The sequence below is a fragment of the Salmo salar genome, chromosome ssa14, assembly GCF_905237065.1.
Source record: "Salmo salar chromosome ssa14, Ssal_v3.1, whole genome shotgun sequence".
In the NCBI taxonomy this organism is placed as follows: Eukaryota; Metazoa; Chordata; class Actinopteri; order Salmoniformes; family Salmonidae; genus Salmo; species Salmo salar.
In genome coordinates this window covers 7345758-7364869 of record NC_059455.1, presented here as the reverse complement: position 1 = coordinate 7364869, position 19112 = coordinate 7345758, and the positions used below count along the sequence as shown (strand labels likewise).

Here is a 19112-nt window from a genome sequence, read left to right as displayed (position 1 = left end):
GCTTGCTCATGAAAAAAATACATCAATATTAGCTAAATGTTTATAGTTTTTGGTAAGATTAACTCTGACTCTTTTGAGGATGAAAGGGGGTTCAATGGATGATGTCACCTTGGTAACATGTTTGAATGTTAGGACTAGGGCTGTGGCAGCCATTACATTTTGTCAGCTGGCTATTATCATGCAAAAGTTTGCCGGTCTCTCGGCAGTTGACGGTTAATTAACATAAACACGTTTAGCACCTCCAGGCCTCCACGCATACAAGCTGCATACAAGCCACTGAGGCGCACCTTTGGAACATCTACATTCAAAAAGTCTAATAGATCAATTTAATATACACCATCACAATAAATCCATTGTTTATTTTAGTCATGTCTAAAGAAACTGAAGAACAGAATATGAGTTGGCCTACTGTATGTTATCTGGCTATGCTCTAGGCTGCTTGTTCATTTAGCTGACAAGATAGGTATATATACGCTGCCATTATTTTAAATTATATGATTTTATAGTAAGAAGAATATAATTGAACTTAGCTTGATAAAATAGAAAGGATATTTTTCACATTCCGGAGCGAGTACGCATATGAAGTGGCTATGTTGAGCTGAAAGTGATTATTTGAAACAGGTCCTATACACTAGATTAAGAGTTATTTGTCAACTTTTGTTGTGAATTATACAAACCTTAGAATGTCTTAGAAATCAAACATATATGGGTTGCATGATGCGACTACAGGTTATTGATCATTTTGAGAAAGTCACAAAAAAGCTTGCGCTTTGTTCCTTGCCTCAGGCTGCACAGCTGTTCTCTCATCAAGTGATCATATTTTCACTCATCAGACTATTCTCAATTAAATCTTGTCTTTACTAATACACTATATATACAAAAGTATGACAATCCTTGAAATTAGTGGATTGGGCTATTTCAGCCACACCCGTTGCTGACAGGTGTATAAAATCGACCACACAGCCATGCAATCTCCATAAACAAACATTGGCAGTAGAATGGCCTCACTGAAGAGCTCAGTGACTTTCGACGTGGCACTGTCATAGGATGCCACCTTTCCAACAAGTCAGTTCATCAAATTTCTGCCCTGCTAGAGCTGCCTTGATCAACTGTAAGTGCTGTTATTGTGAAGTGTAAAATCTAGGAGCAATAACGGCTCAGCCGCAAAGTGGTAGGCCACACAAGCTCACAGAACAGGAAAACAGAGTGCTGAGACGCGTGGAGCGTAAAAATCGTCTGTCCTCAATTGCAACACTCACTACCGAGTTCCAAAACTGCCTCTGGAAGCAATGTCAGCACAATAACTCTTCGTCGGGCGCTTCATGAAATGGGTTTCCATGGCCGAGCAGTCACACACAAGCCTAAGATTACCATGCACAACGCCAAGTGTCGGCTGGAGTGGTGTAAAGCTCGCCGCCATTAGACTCTGGAGTAGTGGAAACGCGTTCTCTGGAGTAATGAATCACACTTCACCATTTGGCAGTCCAAAGTACAAATCTGGGTTTGGCGGATGCCAGGAGAATGCTACCTGCACCACTGTAAAGTTTGGTGGAGGAGGAATAATGGCCTGGAGCTGTTTTCATGGTCCGGGCTAGGCCCCTCAGATCCAGTGAAGGGAATCTTAACGCTGCAGCATACAATAACTTTCTAGACAATTCTATGTTTCCATCTTTGTGGCAACAGTTTGGGGAAGGTCCTTTCTTGTTTCAGCATAACATTGCCCATGTGCACGAAGCGAGATCCATATAGAAATGGTTTGTTGAGATCTGTGTGGAAGAACTTGACTGGCCTACACAGAGCCCTGACCTCAACCCCATCTAACACCTTTGGGATGAATTGGAACTCCAACTGCGAGCCAGGCCTAATCGCCCAACATCCGTGCCCAACCTCATTAATGTTCCAACATCTAATGGAAAGCCTTCCCAGAAGAGGAGAGGTTGTTATAGCAGCAAAGAGTGGGAATGATGAGCAGGTGTCCACATACTTTTATTAATGTAGTGTATATGAAATTAGTTTCTATTAACAAATGGGCAGGAACAAGGGCAGGGGAAAAAAGACGTCACCTGTATGCACTCGAATAGCGAATGGAGGCTGCACGCTTTCCCGCTGGTCCATTTTTTTCAATCTTGCCTGGAGGCTACTTCGATTTTATAGCAGAGCTGTGCTTAATATGAGCAGCTGCAAAATAAATATAAGAACACTTATTTCGCCCAAACTCTGTATGACATGGGCTCTCGAACCCTGTTTCTGCAGCTACCCAGTGCTACATTTGGGAAAGCAAGTGATTTTAAAATATAGGCTAGACCAGTTAGCCTATGTACCAAAGACATCTTAAATCAGTTTTGTTGGAAGTTTTTCTGCCATGCGTAATATGCAATATGCGGTAGGCTATGTATTGTATAAGACACAATCAGTGGAGTAGTGGAGGGTATACGTACTGTAGGTAAGCCATATAGGCTACCCACTTATTTTTAAGCGGGTATTGCCTATACTCACTGATAAGTATCAAAGTTAATAATTAATATGGCTGATGGAACAGATCGTAATGTTTAGCTTAAAATGTTGATAAACTATTATTTCTTCACATTTTATGCACAGAAATGTACACACTGAGGTAGGCCTACACGTGAATGTTCCAAAATGCAATTTGAGGGAAAACACCTTTCTAAAATCAAGCGGTTTCATGAACAGAGATGGAAATATCAGTTAGGAAGAGGGGGGATTTTAAAGAAGCAAGAACTATCATGGGCTGCTAATATGATTAGGATAATGCCATTTGGCTGCTAGACAATAAAGAAAGTTGAAAGAAGAACAAGAGAATGCATATGAGTAAGTCGTTATTAAAATAATTGCCTCCACGCTTCTATAGTGGGATTTTTTCTTAAGGCTACTTTGTAGAAAGCTAACACATGGCTCATAAAATGAAGCGAAACATCCAGGTTTGAAACAATTAAGGAACAGGAAAAATATAGCGATGCTAATGATTGGCCTAAAAGTCTTCTGGTAGATGGAAAGGCTTTTCCAAAAATCTTCTCTATTAAATGTTAACTACTGTAGATACAAAGTAGACTATGCCTACCTGTCAGAATGGTATCATGATTATTTGCATCAATCCAGAAACACCTTCAATCAAACAATAGTGCTAGGTGCCTACACATTTGAATTAAATGGTAAATACTCTCAAAAGTGGTCTCCTGATGTGGGTTAAGCATTGTTATGGAATTAGAACATACATTTTCGTCATATTTCTGTAAAAAAAAAGTATGACAGAACAAAAACCTGAAGAAATATCTGAAACCTGTGAATTTCGGACTCAGTTTATATGTTTCAATAGTAGGCCTACTATTAGCCTACTGCGCAGTGCAACTTGGTTTGGCCTGACTGAAAGACCAATATGGGATTTATCATTTAAGTCATTCAATGTGTATGTCACTGTTTGTTATAGAATTTTTTACACATGGCGCCTTTCCTTCGCCGGGCTGGCCGCTTGCATTTTCTGGGGCAAAATTATAGTATACCCACTTCTCCAGGCACCACTACACCACTGGTACAATTTAATTTTTTAATTTTTTATTTAACTAGGCAAGTCAGTTATGAGCAAATTCTTATTTACAATAATGGCCTACCCCGGCCAAACCCTCCCCTAACCCGGACAACACTGGGCCAATTGTGTGTCGCCTCATGTGTCTCCCTGTCGTGGCCGGCTGCGACACAGCCCAGGACCAGGCTTCTTTCTTCAAATTGATCATCACATTGAGGTAAGTTTTAAAAGCAGTATACTGTTTTGATGATAACGATTTCATCTGATTTTCAAATACATTTGCATTGATGTCAGAGTTAGAGCGACAATACAGCCCTGAGTGCCAGGCCATTAGGACCTGATGGTTGTTAGCAAGTTGGGTACTACCAAAGAATGTCCAGAATGCATAAAAGGAGAATACCTTGAGTCAACGGTCACATGGAATTTTACTGCGGTCATGACTCATGACTGCCGGTGTGGCGGTGATACAGTCACCGCAACAGCACTAGTTAGGACAGCATATTGTAGCCAGACGTCTTTTTAGCTATCCCATGAGCGTTTGCGAGTTATTAGACAGATCAGTGCAGATGGCCGTCACGCTATCTGATGTGAGACAATGGTGTTGGGAAAAAAACCTGTCACTGAGCATGAAAGCAGAACACTTTGGTAACTAACAGCAAGCACAACTTGGTAATAAGTGTGAAGTATTTCAGCCTTCCCTATGGGTCTGCCCTATGTGACAGACCTTGCTAAGTGAAATCATGGCCACAGACAATTTGGATGTGTCAAAGCAGAGATAATCACTTAAAACCAAGGGATTGAGGAAAAATGACTAAATCCGACAGGTATTCACCGCTAAGGGATAAATGTCTGTCAATCTGTTGCTGCAAACGTGCTCTTATTCACTCTACATCTAACTGTATTTCAATAAAGTGAACACATAATTGCTGTTTTTTGCCTGTCGAGTGTGTCATCACCAATGTAGAGGGAGGAAAGAGGTGATTATTACAAAATATTTTACCATCACAAAATGTAGTACACAGGGGACATGTTACACACAAACAAAGAATTAAACTGACATGTATCAAACACACACATCACATTGACACTTTAAAAGTATAATTAAGTAGGTGGTGTCGTTGTTAAAATGACTTCTAATCCCTACAAAGCCATGCCCAATTAATAGCAATAGTTGTCGCAACTCAGAACATTGGACACCAAATGTATCATTAAAATAAAAAAGACTACTACTGTATGGTGTCTATGTCAAATGTTCCTCTATTTCAATGCAACTGCTGTGTGGTATCATCTTGACAGCTGTGAAACTGTTGCATGCCTCCTTATCGACAGAAAACGGTTGCCCAAACCATCAAAAATTGGACAGGAGATGAGACATGTCTGAAGTGTGTGTTGGAATGGCAATTACGGAGAGGAGAAAGGCTTTCATTGCGAATGAAGGACAGTGAAAGAGTCAGATAGAGAGTGATGATCAAAAATAGAAGAGAAAAATACCAAAAGGGAGTTTCAGAGAATGAACATATGGATCAGGAATATTGGCTCAGTCAAAATGTACACTACCACTCAGAATGAAGAGTTGTATTGGGTATGCATGCTAACTTCGGAACCTAGCCATGGACTGTGATAATCAAAAGGTTTGAAGTTCTTTACCTGCAGTTTCACTTAGTTTCACCAGCTAAAGGTTTATCCAATGTAAAAACGTAAATCATCAGCACATTCTCTAAATCCAATTGGCCGCTGAAGTTTCTCCCAATATATTAGGGAAACTTCACAGAAATCAAAATTTGTAAACTCACAGGACATAGGAAATCTCAGTCCAAATATTAGGAATATCCATTGAACCGAGCTTATTTGTTGTCAAACTTGTGGCAAAATAAGCTTTAGAGTGGCCTAACGTTCTTCAATTGGGGATCATGGAGGTACAAAGTTCCATTGATCAAAACATCAAATGGATTATATATTATGTGGTTATAAGAGTAATGAAATTAATGGTGAACATGAAGGTATCTCTAATACATCAACAAATGAATTAGTTAATTATACCAAATAATTCCACATATAAGGTTTCAAATGTGCTCACAAAAATAATCAGATACCACTGACAAAGTTACTGAACCGATGGCCTGTGTCAATTTGAATGCAGGCAATTTCCTCTGAGCAAATATAGAGCCAAGTTAAAGGATAATTAAATTAGATTTCAGGTATGGAACACCCAATTTCATGACTGTGATATGCTAGTAACGGACGCTCTTTGGAAACATGATAATTGTCACAAAGTTGCAGGGTTGCTAAATTGAAATATAAGATGTCAGGTCGGCAGCGCAAGCAGTTAAATGTCAGGCGGTTCCACAATCAGGAACAAAGATATCCCTAAGAGGTGAGCGATTCATTTTTCAGTGGTTGGTGTCAGTCATAAGCTGCCATGGCAGAATGGAAGGAAATGACATCTATGATTATGGCCTGACATGTTGCCATGGAAGTAGTTGTTTGTAGTCGTTTGTTTGCTTTTTGTTCCCAATAGTTTAGTCTACAATTTTAAAAAGTTAAATGGAAAGTAGTACTAATCGATTAGTGCTTTCTGAGGTTGGTTCGGTTTAGGTAAATTATTAAAACATAACCATGTTTTTCGATTTCAGTTTCGATTATTATTATTTTTTACATGAAATGCACTACGCATTATGTGGGCTGAATACTGTAACACAGAATACAACAATTAATAAAAATCCCATGATGGTAGTGACTGCCCATTTTTGCTTATTACTTATTAACCATCATTTAGTCACATTACTTTACTTTAATAAAATATATATATAGATATAATATTTCAGTTGTTGTGTATTCGTTTTATTTGATGACTCTATAGAGCTGCTGCCTATGCTGTGCTGTGACAAAATCATTATTTTAGTAGTTCTTCAAAGTAAATAAGTCATCATTTATGACTGCTGAATACCAACTATCAATCACTTAGATCATGTATTTTCAGGTAGAGATACCTTGTGAAGCAACTGCTTTCTGTCCCTCTTGATCACGCGTTCTCTCTTCTCTCCGTATCTGTTCCACATAGACGGGACAAGTAGGCGTGCATGCAATGGGTAATGGTCATTGTAGTTAATTACCACGTTTTCTGTGGTAAACTATGTAGATTATTGGTCTGTTGGAAACTACAACTCCCTAGTACACGGGGCGGAAATCCCGGGGGGGGGGGACACGACCCCCCTCATCCTGGGAAAAATATGATTTGTCCCCTCTAATATATAACTGAAACATAACTATGTCATTTAAATAATATTAATAATACGCAATGAAAGCAATTGTGCTGATTATAGACACTTAATAGCTCATTTTTAAGTTTCAAAAGATTGCGACCCCCCCACCCTTTGCCTCACAATGGTTTGATCCACTGCCAGTTCCTTAGTTGGCAAGGTAACAGAGGGGTGGTATCCACTGTCTGAAAGGCACTCAATGAACGTAACTGACGTGAGGTTAATCCAGTCAATCGCGCACACACACTAGCTGAATATGCAGAGCTAGCGTGCAAATATTAACTATTAAGCTAGCTAGTAATTATTCCATTTATGTGGCCTCGTCAAAGATGGAATCTTTGCTATCGTCAATTTATTCCAAGATCAGCATGCAGATGATGTAAGTTAGTGCTTCAAAGTCCCTGTGATAAGGTTAGCGATAAACTGAAGTCCAAACTGAACAGAACTACACTCTCTTCTACCATTGTCTTAAATATATTTAATGGTCTCGTTGCAAAAGCTAAATTGTCGCAAGGGAACTTTTATTTATTTATTTTATTTCACCTTTATTTAACCCGGGTAGCAAAGATTATAGCAAACACCACTGAAACGGAATTGGTGCTCGCTAGCTTTGCAAATTCAGCTATTGTTGGAAGCCAGCCAATATGAAACAAACTATTAAAATTACAAAAGGTTGCAGCATATGTTGTGTAAATGGTGAACTCATACAGCTGTCAACTCTTGTCATTTTAATCCGTTTCACATTTGCTAGCTACCTTTTAGATCGAAGCCCAAATAGAATGATAAAAGATAAGATGATAGAAGCCCATCTCCTACTGTAAATAACCTACACACTGTGTGTGTGTAGCCAGCCAGGTAGAAAAATGGCAGAAAAATAAAAGACGGACATCAGAGTATTTTTCAGTACACCAAAACGCAAAGTAAGAACCCTAGTAGCCTAATATCTCAAAGACTAGTTGATAAAATGTTCATAAGAAAGAAATGAAATTCTAATGGAAATGTTTGAAAATTATGTCATTAGGCAGAGCAGGCAACAGATGGCACACAGACAGCAGAGTTGGAGACAGATATGCAGGGACAGACTGGCAGAGACAGGGAGTCTCAGGTAAGTTTGTTGAGTCTTTGTTTGGCAACATTATGAAAGGTTCTCAATTTTTTTTACTTGTAAAATAGGAACATAATTGGAAAATGCCATGGATACCCCCACTCTCAACTTAAACTGGTGACTGAACTATGATTTGTTAAAGGCAATGGTATTGCTGTTGTGATTAGTTGTGTAGTTTTGGGTACCGGTAGTTAGGAGTACGGCAAACACCTTATTTCTTTGGTTCCTCAATATACATTTACCATATTACAATGTAGGCTATGTGTTACAGCACTACTTTTGGTGTCCCCCTCAGGAATTGCTCTTGAGAATTTCATGTAATTGTCCCCTTCAAAGTTGATATCAGATTTTCGCCCCTGCCCTAGTACATCGCACAGTTCAGGCTTGATCTGATTTATCTTTCGAGAAACTGAGCATCGAGCTCACACATTGTCATGCTGAAACAAGAAAGAGCCTTCCCCAAATGGTCATCACAAAGTTGGAAGCACATACTCGTCTCGAATGTTATTGTATGCTGTAGCATTAAGATTTCCCTTCACTGAAACTAACGGGCCTAGCAGTTACAGTTGGCACTATGTATTGGCACATGTACCACTCCAGCGAACGGGCTTCCACTGCTCCAGAGTCCAATGGAGGCGAGCTTTACACCACTCCAGCCAATGCTTGGCATTGCGCATGGTGATCTTAGGCTTGTGTGCGACTGCTCGTCCATGAAGCTCCGGACGTACAGTTCGTGTGCTGACGTTACTTCCAGAGGCAGTTTGGAACTCGGTAGTGAGTGTTGCAACTGAGGACAGACACAACTGTGGCCTACCACTTCGCGGCTGAGCCGCTGTTGCTCCTAGACATATCTACTTCACAATAACAGCACCTACAGTTGACCGGGGCAACTCTAGCAGGGCAGAAACTTGATGAACTGACTTGATGGAAAGGTGGCATTCTACGACGGTGCCACGTTGAAAGTCACTGAGCTCTTCAGTAAAACCATTCTACTGCCAATGTTTGTCTATGGAGATTGAATGGCTGTGTGGTTGATTTTATTCACCTGTCAGCAACGGGTGTGGCTGAAATGGCCGAACCCACAAATTTGAACTGTTGTCCACATACTTTTGAATGTATAGCATATCTGATTTTTTGCATGGGCAGCCTCTCAATCCACCACATCTGCCTCAATCCACCGTCGGCCTTCCGCATCTACGGTGGAAGGTGGCCGAGCTACAGCGGTGTTTGTCAGACCATGGGACATCCCGAAAATCGGTCTTCTTACGAAAACGTCTATAGCATACTAATGGTTTGGCAAACTCAATGAAAAGATAAGACTCTCACGATGTTCTCCGTTTTGCTCTACGACCCTCACAAGCCCCACGGGGCTCGTCTGAAGTCAGTAATGCTGATGTGCCAACTGCTGTCTGTAGCGTCAGAACCGTTTCAGCTACAATTATCACAGAACTCGTCTGAAGGTACAAATGAATGGAAGTATGGAGGTAACAACAAAAATAAGGGGTTAAATAAAACATTTTCTGAGCTGTCTTATATGTTATATTTTTGACTGTCTTTTTGCCATCTATGAATTTCTTATTCAATGCATTTTTATGGGCTATAGTAGTAAAGGCCAAATTCAATATTGTATCCAATATTTCATATGTTATAAAGTAGAACCCCCCTCCCTTTTCAAGTTAACTTCTTATGGGCAGGTGGGACGCCAACATCCGGTGAAATCGCAGAGCGTGAAATTCAAACGACAGTATTATAAATATTTAACTTTCATAAAATCACAAGTGTAATACATCAAAATAAAGCTTAACTTCTTGTTAATCCAGCTGCTGTGTCAGATTTGAAAAAGGCTTTACGGTGAAAGCAAACCATGTGATTATCTGAGGACAGTGCCCCGCATACAAACACATGAAAAACATATTTCAACCAGGTAGGTGCGACACGAAAGTCAGAAATAGCGATATAAAAAATGCCTTACCTTTGATGATCTTCTTCTGTTGGCACTCCAAAAGGTCCCAGTTACATCACAAATGGTCCTTTTGTTTGATAATGTCCTTCTTTATATCCATAAAAACTCAGTTTAGCTGTTGCGCTTCAGTCAATAATCCACTCAGTTTCCCTCAATCAAAATGTATACAAAATGAATCCCAAACGTTACTAATAAACTTTTCCAAACAAGTCAAACAACGTTTATAATCAAACCTTAAGTACCCTAACATGTAAATAAATTATAACATTTAAGATGGAGAATCGTTATTGTCTTTACCGGAGAAAAATACCAAAGAACGCGCTCTCTTCCACGCGCTTGGAAACACTACAGCCAAAATGGGAGCCACCTAGAACAACTATAATTTCTGGCTCATTTTTCCAAAAACCAGCCTGAAACTCTTTCTAAAGACTGTTGACATCTACTGGAAGCCTTTGGAACTGCAATCTGGGAGGACTTGGCCTTATAATAAAAGTGATAGCCATCGAAAATAGGGATAGGCAGATTCTTTGGGGGGAGGGGGTGGTTTGTCCTCGGGGTTTCGCCTGCCATATCAGTTCTGTTATACTCACAGACATAGTTTTAACGGTTTTAGAAACTTTAGAGTGTTTTCTATCCATATCTACCAATTATATGCATATCCTAGCTTCTGGGCCTGAGTAACAGGCAGTTTACTTTGGGCACGCTTTTCATCCGGATGTCAAAATACTGCCCCCTACCCAAGAGAGGTTAAAAAACAAAAAATAACTGACATTTCGCTAATTGCTCATTTGAAAGTGCAAAATAATGAAAAGCCTCAGTCTCCAGTTCCACAGCAATTGAATGGGTCACTGCTGTCATGTGGTTTTGTAATGCAAAAATTAAATTAGTAGTCGATCCTATACAATTACAGTGATACTGTACATGTACAGTATTCAGTAGACTGTATAATGTTATTTTAGAGCCAGCAATAAACCAAGATCTCTAATTGAAACAATTACTATAGACCATGTGTATGTGCATGTGTAATGTCTACCGTGTGTGTCGTTTCACGTCAGTAATAATTTACATTCACAGGAAACTAGGACATTTCTTCCAACCACACTCGCAGCTTGCAAATGGCATCGGGCATGGGCAATTTTCCCATTACTTATCTAATACAAAATAGTAAAGTCCAAAAGTAGGTATGATTTTCCAATAACACACGGCTCTGCAAAGTGCTCACTTCGCCCAATCCCGACAACCAGGTACAATTTCACACACTTGTGCACACAAGCACACTAGAAACACAGACGCGCTTTGCTTCACTGCTTTTCGTTTAGCACTCTTAAGATGGGGACTAAAGGCTGGTTTACTGTCCATCTATCAACATGTCTATAGACAATTGTCGTAGCGACATCATGAACATTCTATTGTTATCCGACATCATTGCCATTACGTAAAAGTATAAACACAAAACGACAGCCTCTGCATGACATCAGCAGCCCGGTGCTCCAAATAGCATACTTTCTCTTTTTTAACACCAAGAAACCCATCCGCTTAAAAATAAATTCGGTAAATGTCAACCTAGCAAGCCAGGCAACTATAAACAATTTTCTAAACAAAGGTTTGGTTCGTTGTTAGCTAGCTAGCTGGCGAGATAGCCAGTTCAAATAATGACCAGAGTATAGCTGACAGCATCTTAACTTTAACTACTTTTTATTCATCATTACAGGAAAATAAACCAACAACAATATAATTACAAGTCTGGTTGCTGTGGCAGTCTAGTAAACACAACAACGGATGTTGCGACAGTCACAGAGACTTAAACTTTTTTCATGTCTGTGCAACAAGGAAACTGACAGTTGCAGCGATGGTCTACAGACATTTTACTGGAGTATAAATTAAATTGCATTTTGACCAGCAACACTTGTCGCATTCTAATTGTCTATAGACATGTCGATAGACAGACTGTAAACCAGCCTTAACACAAAGGCACACACATGTGCACACATATATACACACACAAACATGTACACACTTGTGTGCACACACACACCCTGGGACCCGTTCTGGTTACAACAGCCATATTATCAAGCTGGTGGAAGCTCTGCACACAATAGGGGATAGAATGTGGGGGAGGGGGTCGAACCCATAGAATTAGGAATTAGAATACTAGAATGGATATGAACCGTCTTATGATGGGATAAAGGTCAGACATTTTGGTCAGTTGGTCAACCATGGTTTGCCAGTGCTGTGATAAGGTTTTGTGTAAAATAATGAATTTGAAGAATTTATCTGCACTGTATGTTTGCTAGCTAGCTAGCAAGACCGTTCTAGAGGAATGATTCCATAAATGTGTCAAATTAAACTGCCAATATGCCAACATTCCATTCAAACAATGCAGTCGATCCACAGCCATACACTGGCTGAAATCAGTTGATAATAGGACTTAGACAAGTTGTAAATGCAACAAGTACTGATATTGTATCATATACTGTAATAGCACTCACAGCTTTCCCCAAAAACTAAAATTGAGACATTTATGGTCTGTTGACATATATTTTAGAGGCTATTTATATAGACAATTGGTATAAAACCAATATAAACTATAACAATATTTTAGGTTGACAATAATTATATTACAAATTAAGCAATAAGGCACGAGGGGGTATGGTATACGGCCAATATACCACGGCTAATTACAGCAGTAAAAATACATGTTTTGTCATAGCTGTGGTATACGACGACTGTCAGCCAATCAGCATTCAGGGCTCGAACCACCCAGTTTATAAATACTGATATATCACATGCCTTACTTTTATTTTCCTGCATAAGTAAAATTATGCCTCAACTGCCATTCACTCCAATTTGACTGGTTTTGATTTCTTCCTGACCAATATAGATGCGGTAAAGAGGTCAATCAAACTCGACCAAAACAATGGAATTGCCATGGAAATGCATGGGGGAACGATCCCAAATCTCCTCACTGCCCCCCCAGAAAAATTTTGAAAAATTTAGGCTATGGTTTATATGTGTATTTCACACTATGTTAAGGTAAAAATCTGAATATAATGCTTGTATAGATGTCAACCCCAACACATGTTCATGTCATCATCACCAATCAACTGCGTTACAGTTAAAAACAACTCTGACTACCACTACCCATTTCTGTATGCTAGCTATGCTAACCAGCTTAAACGAACGGGAGTTAGCATTTAGCAGTCACTTCTTCTAATCCTGAAAAAGGACAACTTCTAAATGTTGCAAGCAAAACAGCCACATATGTCGAAATCGGACTTAAGTAACCAAATGTGAGCCTGTTACAACGCATAAATCATTACGGATTTCACAAATATCCATATTTTTTTTATTTAACCTTTATTTAACTAGGCAGGTCAGTTAAGAACAAATTCTTATTTACAATGACGGCCTACCCCAGACAAACCCTTACGATGCTGGGCCAATTGTGCGCCACCTATGGGACTCCAAATCACAGCCGGATGTGATACAGCCTGGATTCGAATCAGGGATTGTAGTGACGCTTCTTGCACTGAGATGCAGTGCCTTAGACCGCTGTGCCACTTTGTTAGATCAGATTTATGGAATGTGTGCTAATCTGGTAAAAGTGTGAAAAAAACATATTTAATGCTGAAACCCTCATATTAAACAGCATATTAAAGTTGATGGTTTATATTTAGGATAATGTTTTACAGCTTTTTATTTTATTTTTTAAATCTTATTTTTATTATTTTATATATTTTACATAAAATTACAGATACCTGTGATAATCTGAAGTACCCAAAAAGGTGACTAAACATACAATGACAAAAAATCGATTTACCAAAATTCTGGTAGTTTACTGGTAAATTTTGAACGTTTCCAGGAATACACCTTCCCTTTGCAACCATAGTCGCTGTTGTAAGAAGAAACAAACATGAAAATGAGAACTTCTGTACACAGGATCCTGTATTTCCACAGGGTAGCTCTCGGAGTTGGAAAGCACTGGTTTGTAGAGTGCTGTTGTTATCTGTGCAATGTTCGAATGAGACAGCCGTGACCTGCTCATCTCAAATTGTCTGATCATATTTTTTAGGCTCGGACAAATGCAGTTCCTTTCTTCAGTGACTGACGATAGATAAATATATACAATGCCTCTCGATGTGTGACTTGCCTCTGACCAGGTCTTTGGTATTGGCAACACGAACAGGTTGACTAACAGGTCCCGTGTGGCTCAGTTGGTAGAGCATGGTGTTTGCAACGCCAGGGTTGTGGGTTCGATTCCCATGGGGGACCAGTATGGAGATGAAATGTATGCATTCACTACTGTAAGTCGCTCTGGATAAGAGCGTCTGCTAAATGACATAGATGTAAATGTAACAAAGTGCTTTTCACAGCAAATCGTAGCTCGTTTCTTTTCCTTCCGGATGGCAGAAGCTTTCCTACAAAACTTCAATTTGAACCCCTAGCACATCAACCACCTATGTTTTCCCTCTGCTAATCACAAGTCAAGAGTCAAAGAAGTAGTGGATTAATCTGATTCAAGGCCTCGTAACTACAGGTTAACGATGTGGATAGATAAGTCTGTATGGGGATGCAAAGGCGCAGAGAGACAAAGAGAAAGAGTGAGACACACAGAGCGACAGAGAGAGTGGTTAAGAGATTGAGAGATATTAGCCAAGATAGAGAGAAACGGAGAGTGAAGGAGCGAGACCTGCCACTTGTGGCCCACAAGTGGCAGCTTGTGGCCCACAAGCTTCCTCAAGATCACTTGCAAAGGTCCCACTAATTGGCATTTTAAAAACATGCAAACTGTTTGAGTCAGATAACCATGTGTTTCTGAGCTCCGTATTGTCAAATGCAAGTATACTCTCTAGATGTGTATTTACAGACAAGTATGGAAAAGAGAATGCAAGGGTACTACAGGATATTACATGGTATGAAATATATGCAACAAATTTTCCACCAACAGTTTTCTGTGTCAATGCACCACACAACAATAATGTGTGGTAAGATTTCTAGTTAGCCTATTGCAGATCTGGACAAATGATCCACCTCCCACTATTGTCACTATTAATGGTGGATAGTGTCGCCTTGATCTGTTTCAAATGTCCTTGTGATTGTCGCCTATCTTCCCCATTATCCCCTGTGTATTTATACAGGTGTTCTCTGTTTGTCTGTTACCAGTTCGTCTTGTTTGTCAAGTGAACCAGCAGTTTGTCTCAGCTCCTGCTTTTCCCCATTCTCTCTTATTCTCGCCCTCCTGGTTTTGACTCTTGCCTGTCCGACTCTGAACCGGTCTGCCTGACCACTCCGCCTGCCCCTGACCTTGAGCCTGCCTGTCGTCCTGTACCTTTGCCCCTTCTCTGGATTACCGACTTCTGCCTAACCTGAGCCTGCCTGCTGTCCTGTACCGTTGCCCCACCACTCTGGATTATCGACGCCTGCCTGCATTGACCTGTCGTTTGCCTGCCTCTGTTGCTGTAATAAACATTGTACTTCAACACAGTCTGCATTTGGGTCTTACCAAATGCATAGTGCATATGGGAGGTACCAAAACACCTTGATAGGGGAGCTGCATGCAAGCAGATGACAAAATTTGACTAGGATGGAATAAATTATACACTGTGGCTTGCGAAAGTATTCACCCCCTTGGCATTTTTCCTATTTTGTTGCCTTACAACCTGGAATTAAAATAGATTTTTTGGAGGGGGGTTTGTATCATTTGATTTACACAACATGCCTACCACTTTGAAGATGCAAAATAATTTTTGGGTGAAACAAACAAGAAATAAGACAAAAAAATGTTTTACTTGAGCGTGCATAACTATTCACCCCCCCAAAGACAATACTGTGTAGAGCCACCTTTTGCAGCAATTACAGCTACAAGTCTCTTGGGTACATCTCTATAAGCTTGGCACATCTAGCCACTGGGATTTTTTCCCATTCTTCAAGGCAAAACTGCTCCAGCTCCTTCAAGTTGGATGGGTTCCACTGGTGTACAGCAATCCTTAAGTCATACCACAGATTCTCAATTGTATTGAGGTCTGGGCTTTGACTAGGCCATTCCAAGACATTTAAATGTTTCCCCTTAAACCACTCAAGTGTTGCTTTTGCAGTATGCTTAGGGTCATTATCCTGCTGGAAGGTGAACCTCTATCCCAGTCTCAAATCTCTGGAAGACTGAAACAGGTTTCCCTCAAGAATTTCCCTGTATTTAGCGCCATCCATCATTCCTTCAATTCTGACCAGTTTCCCAGTCCCTGCAGATGAAAAACAACCCCACAGCATGATGCTGCCACCACCATGCTTCACTGTGGGGATGGTGTTCTCGGGGTGATGAGAGGTGTTGGGTTTGCGCTAGACATAACATTTTCCTTGATGGCCAAAAAGCTCAATTTTAGTCTCATCTGACTAGAGTACCTTCTTCCATATGTTTGGGGAGTCTCCCACTTGCCTTTTGGCGAACACCAAACGTGTTTGCTTATTTTTTTCTTTAAGCAATGGCTTTTTTCTAGTCACTCTTTCGTTAAGCCCAGCTCTGTGGAGTGTACGGCTTAAAGTGGTCCTATGGACAGATACTCCAATCTCCGCTGTGGAGCTTTGCAGCTCCTTCAGGGTTATCTTTGGTCTCTTTGTTGCCTCTCTGATTAATGCCCTCCTTGCCTGGTCCGTGAGTTTTGGTGGACGGCCCTCTCTTGGCAGGTTTGTTGTGGTGCCATATTCTTTCCATTTTTTAATAATGCATATATTTAATGGGATGTTCAAAGTTTCAGATATTTTTATAACCCAACCCTGATCTGTACTTCTCCAAAACTTTGTCCCTCACCTGTTTGGAGAGCTCCTTGGTCTTCATGATGCCGCTTGCTTGGTAGTACCCCCTTGATTAGTGGTGTTGCAGACTCTGGGGTCTTTTAGAACAGGTGTATGTATACTGAGATCATGTGACACTTAGATTGCACACAGGTGGACTTTATTTAACTAATTATGTGACTTCTGAAAGTAATTGTTTGCACCAGATCTTATTTAGGGGCTTCATAGCAAAGGGGTGAATACACATGCATGCACCCCTTTTCCGTTTTTTATTTTTTTAGACATTTTTGAAAAGTTATTTTTTTCACTTCACCAATTTGGACTATTTTGTGTATGTCCACTACATGAAATCCAAATAAAATCAATTTAAATTACAGGTTGTAGTGCAATTTTTGGGGGGAAAAACGGCAAGCGGGATAAATACTTTTGCAAGGCACTGTAGTTATACCTGCAAAAATGTCCCTAAGTCTTCTCTATGCAAGGACAGAGAGAGGGAGTCTGTCCCATGACCAACTCCTCTCTACTAATAAACACCCCTAATTTCCATACAATGCGGCATAAATAAAAAGACGATAACAATGGGGAAGCTGCATCATCCAAAACTTCCCTCCCTCACCTCCCTTACGTTGATTGGCTATTTATCATTGATAAGGTAAAGTTGGTGGAGCCTGTCGCAGCTTAAAATAGATGAATCGATTTTGTTATCCTCATGTGGCCCGGACCATAGACGAGCACTTTATTAGCTTGGGGAATTCAATGCTGTCAGCATCTCTGATTTCATTACTATGCGTCTTCAGAAGAAAAAAAAGAAAAGGAAAAAAATAAGAAAGGAGGGATCTGCTTATTAAAATAATGGAAACTTTGGTTATTATTCATGTCGTTCCTCATGGTTGTTGATGAGCCGCTGAGCGTTTATCATTTAAGGCATGATGCACTAAGTGTTGAGTGAGCTGTAATCCTGGAAAGATTGCTCTGAGACCGGCTTTCAGAAATCAGAGCAAGGTGAGATCCCCGGGAGGTCTCTCTCTGTGTGAGACAACGCTTCCTTTACAGCTTGTCTGCTGATAGTCAGAAATGAGAGTGGAAGCGAAAACAAAAGCTGCCATAGTTCATGATGATTTACTGGGGTAATAATGCGCTTAAGAACATACAAATGTGAGACAAGTTGGAAGTACCGTAACATACATCATTGCTGCACTCTAGACACAATTGTGGTTTATTCCATATATTGTATCGTATTTAACTTCTGAACTTGGACAATGGCTGAAATATTTTAATGCGTGAATCTCTAGTCATTTCCATGTGTTTTTACAACAGCTAGTACATTTACTGCCACAATTAAGTAGCTGCAAAAATACCCCATAGTGTGTGTTGTTATTAGTAAGGATGGGGAGGTCGGAGAGGGCCACAAATGTCTCTAACTGCAACTCAGCACTGCCTAGACCAAGGAACAGTAGTCCATGCATTTAGTAGTGTGCACTGTAACAGAGTTCTGTGCAATAGCTACTGTAATGAAAATCAACATGAATAAATGTATGAATCCAAGAAAACAAGTGCGGTTGTCCTACTCACCTGTTTGATTGCATGCAACAGCTTACCATAGCAGTAGACTATGACCAGGAAGGGGATGATGAGGCAGAAAACAAAGAGGCAGAGGATGTACGAGACATTGTTGGCACTCTTGGCCTTCCAGTCCACGGAACAGGTGGTACCGGGCCCCTCGGGGCCGTAGCGGCTCCAGCCGAAGAGCGGCGGCAGGGTCCACATCAAGGAGTAGAACCAGGAGAAAGTGATGCCCAAGGCTACCTTCCGGTAGTTGGTGGAGTCGGCCTTGGTTGGGCCCATCATGGTGCTGTAGCGCTCGTAGGAGAGCACGGCCAGGGAGATGAGGGACACGATGCCTGGAAACGAGAACACAGACACTTGCTCAGACTATGTAGAACAGGGCCAATACAGGAGTTCATCGGGGGTCAAAGACAACACAGACACAACACTCCAGCCTTAAAACAAATGTTTACCTACGGGGTGTTTAAACAAAAATGCATGCAGAATCATTAGTGGGAGTGCTCATATAGACACAAGTAAATGATATCACACTTGAGTGTATGCTGGCTTCCTACTGTTTTACCCTGGAAGTGTAAGTAATGCATCCATATAGGTTGTTATTACTTTGCAAAGAGAGATTCCAATGTACTATACAACATGTAAGTGTGATTGCTTCACACAAAGTAGCATAGAGCATGCAGAATTTAGCTTTTAGACATTCTGCAGGAGGGCCAATGATACCAGTGATGAATAGATGCCACAGAAGCTTCCATAGAGCATTCTATAATTTCTCACCTTTCAATGCACATACTTCCTACTCTGCAGCATTTGCAAAGGAGCATTTCATATCCAGCCACTGCTCCCAGAAACCTGACCCCTCATCTTCTTTATCTTGTTTGTTTTTTCATT

The 19112-nt window shown here is 40.4% G+C and overlaps 1 protein-coding gene across 1 annotated transcript in view; it reads right to left on the bottom strand.

Moving 5' to 3' along the window:
• The window catches only part of LOC106568690 (vertebrate ancient opsin-like), a 107846-nt gene that overhangs the window by 67063 nt on the left and 21671 nt on the right, over nt 1–19112 (bottom strand). Inside the window, exon 2 of the mRNA XM_014139251.2 lies at nt 18231–18559. Within this exon, the coding sequence (XP_013994726.2) occupies nt 18231–18559 (329 nt within the window). The remainder of the gene's footprint in view (nt 1–18230; nt 18560–19112) is intronic.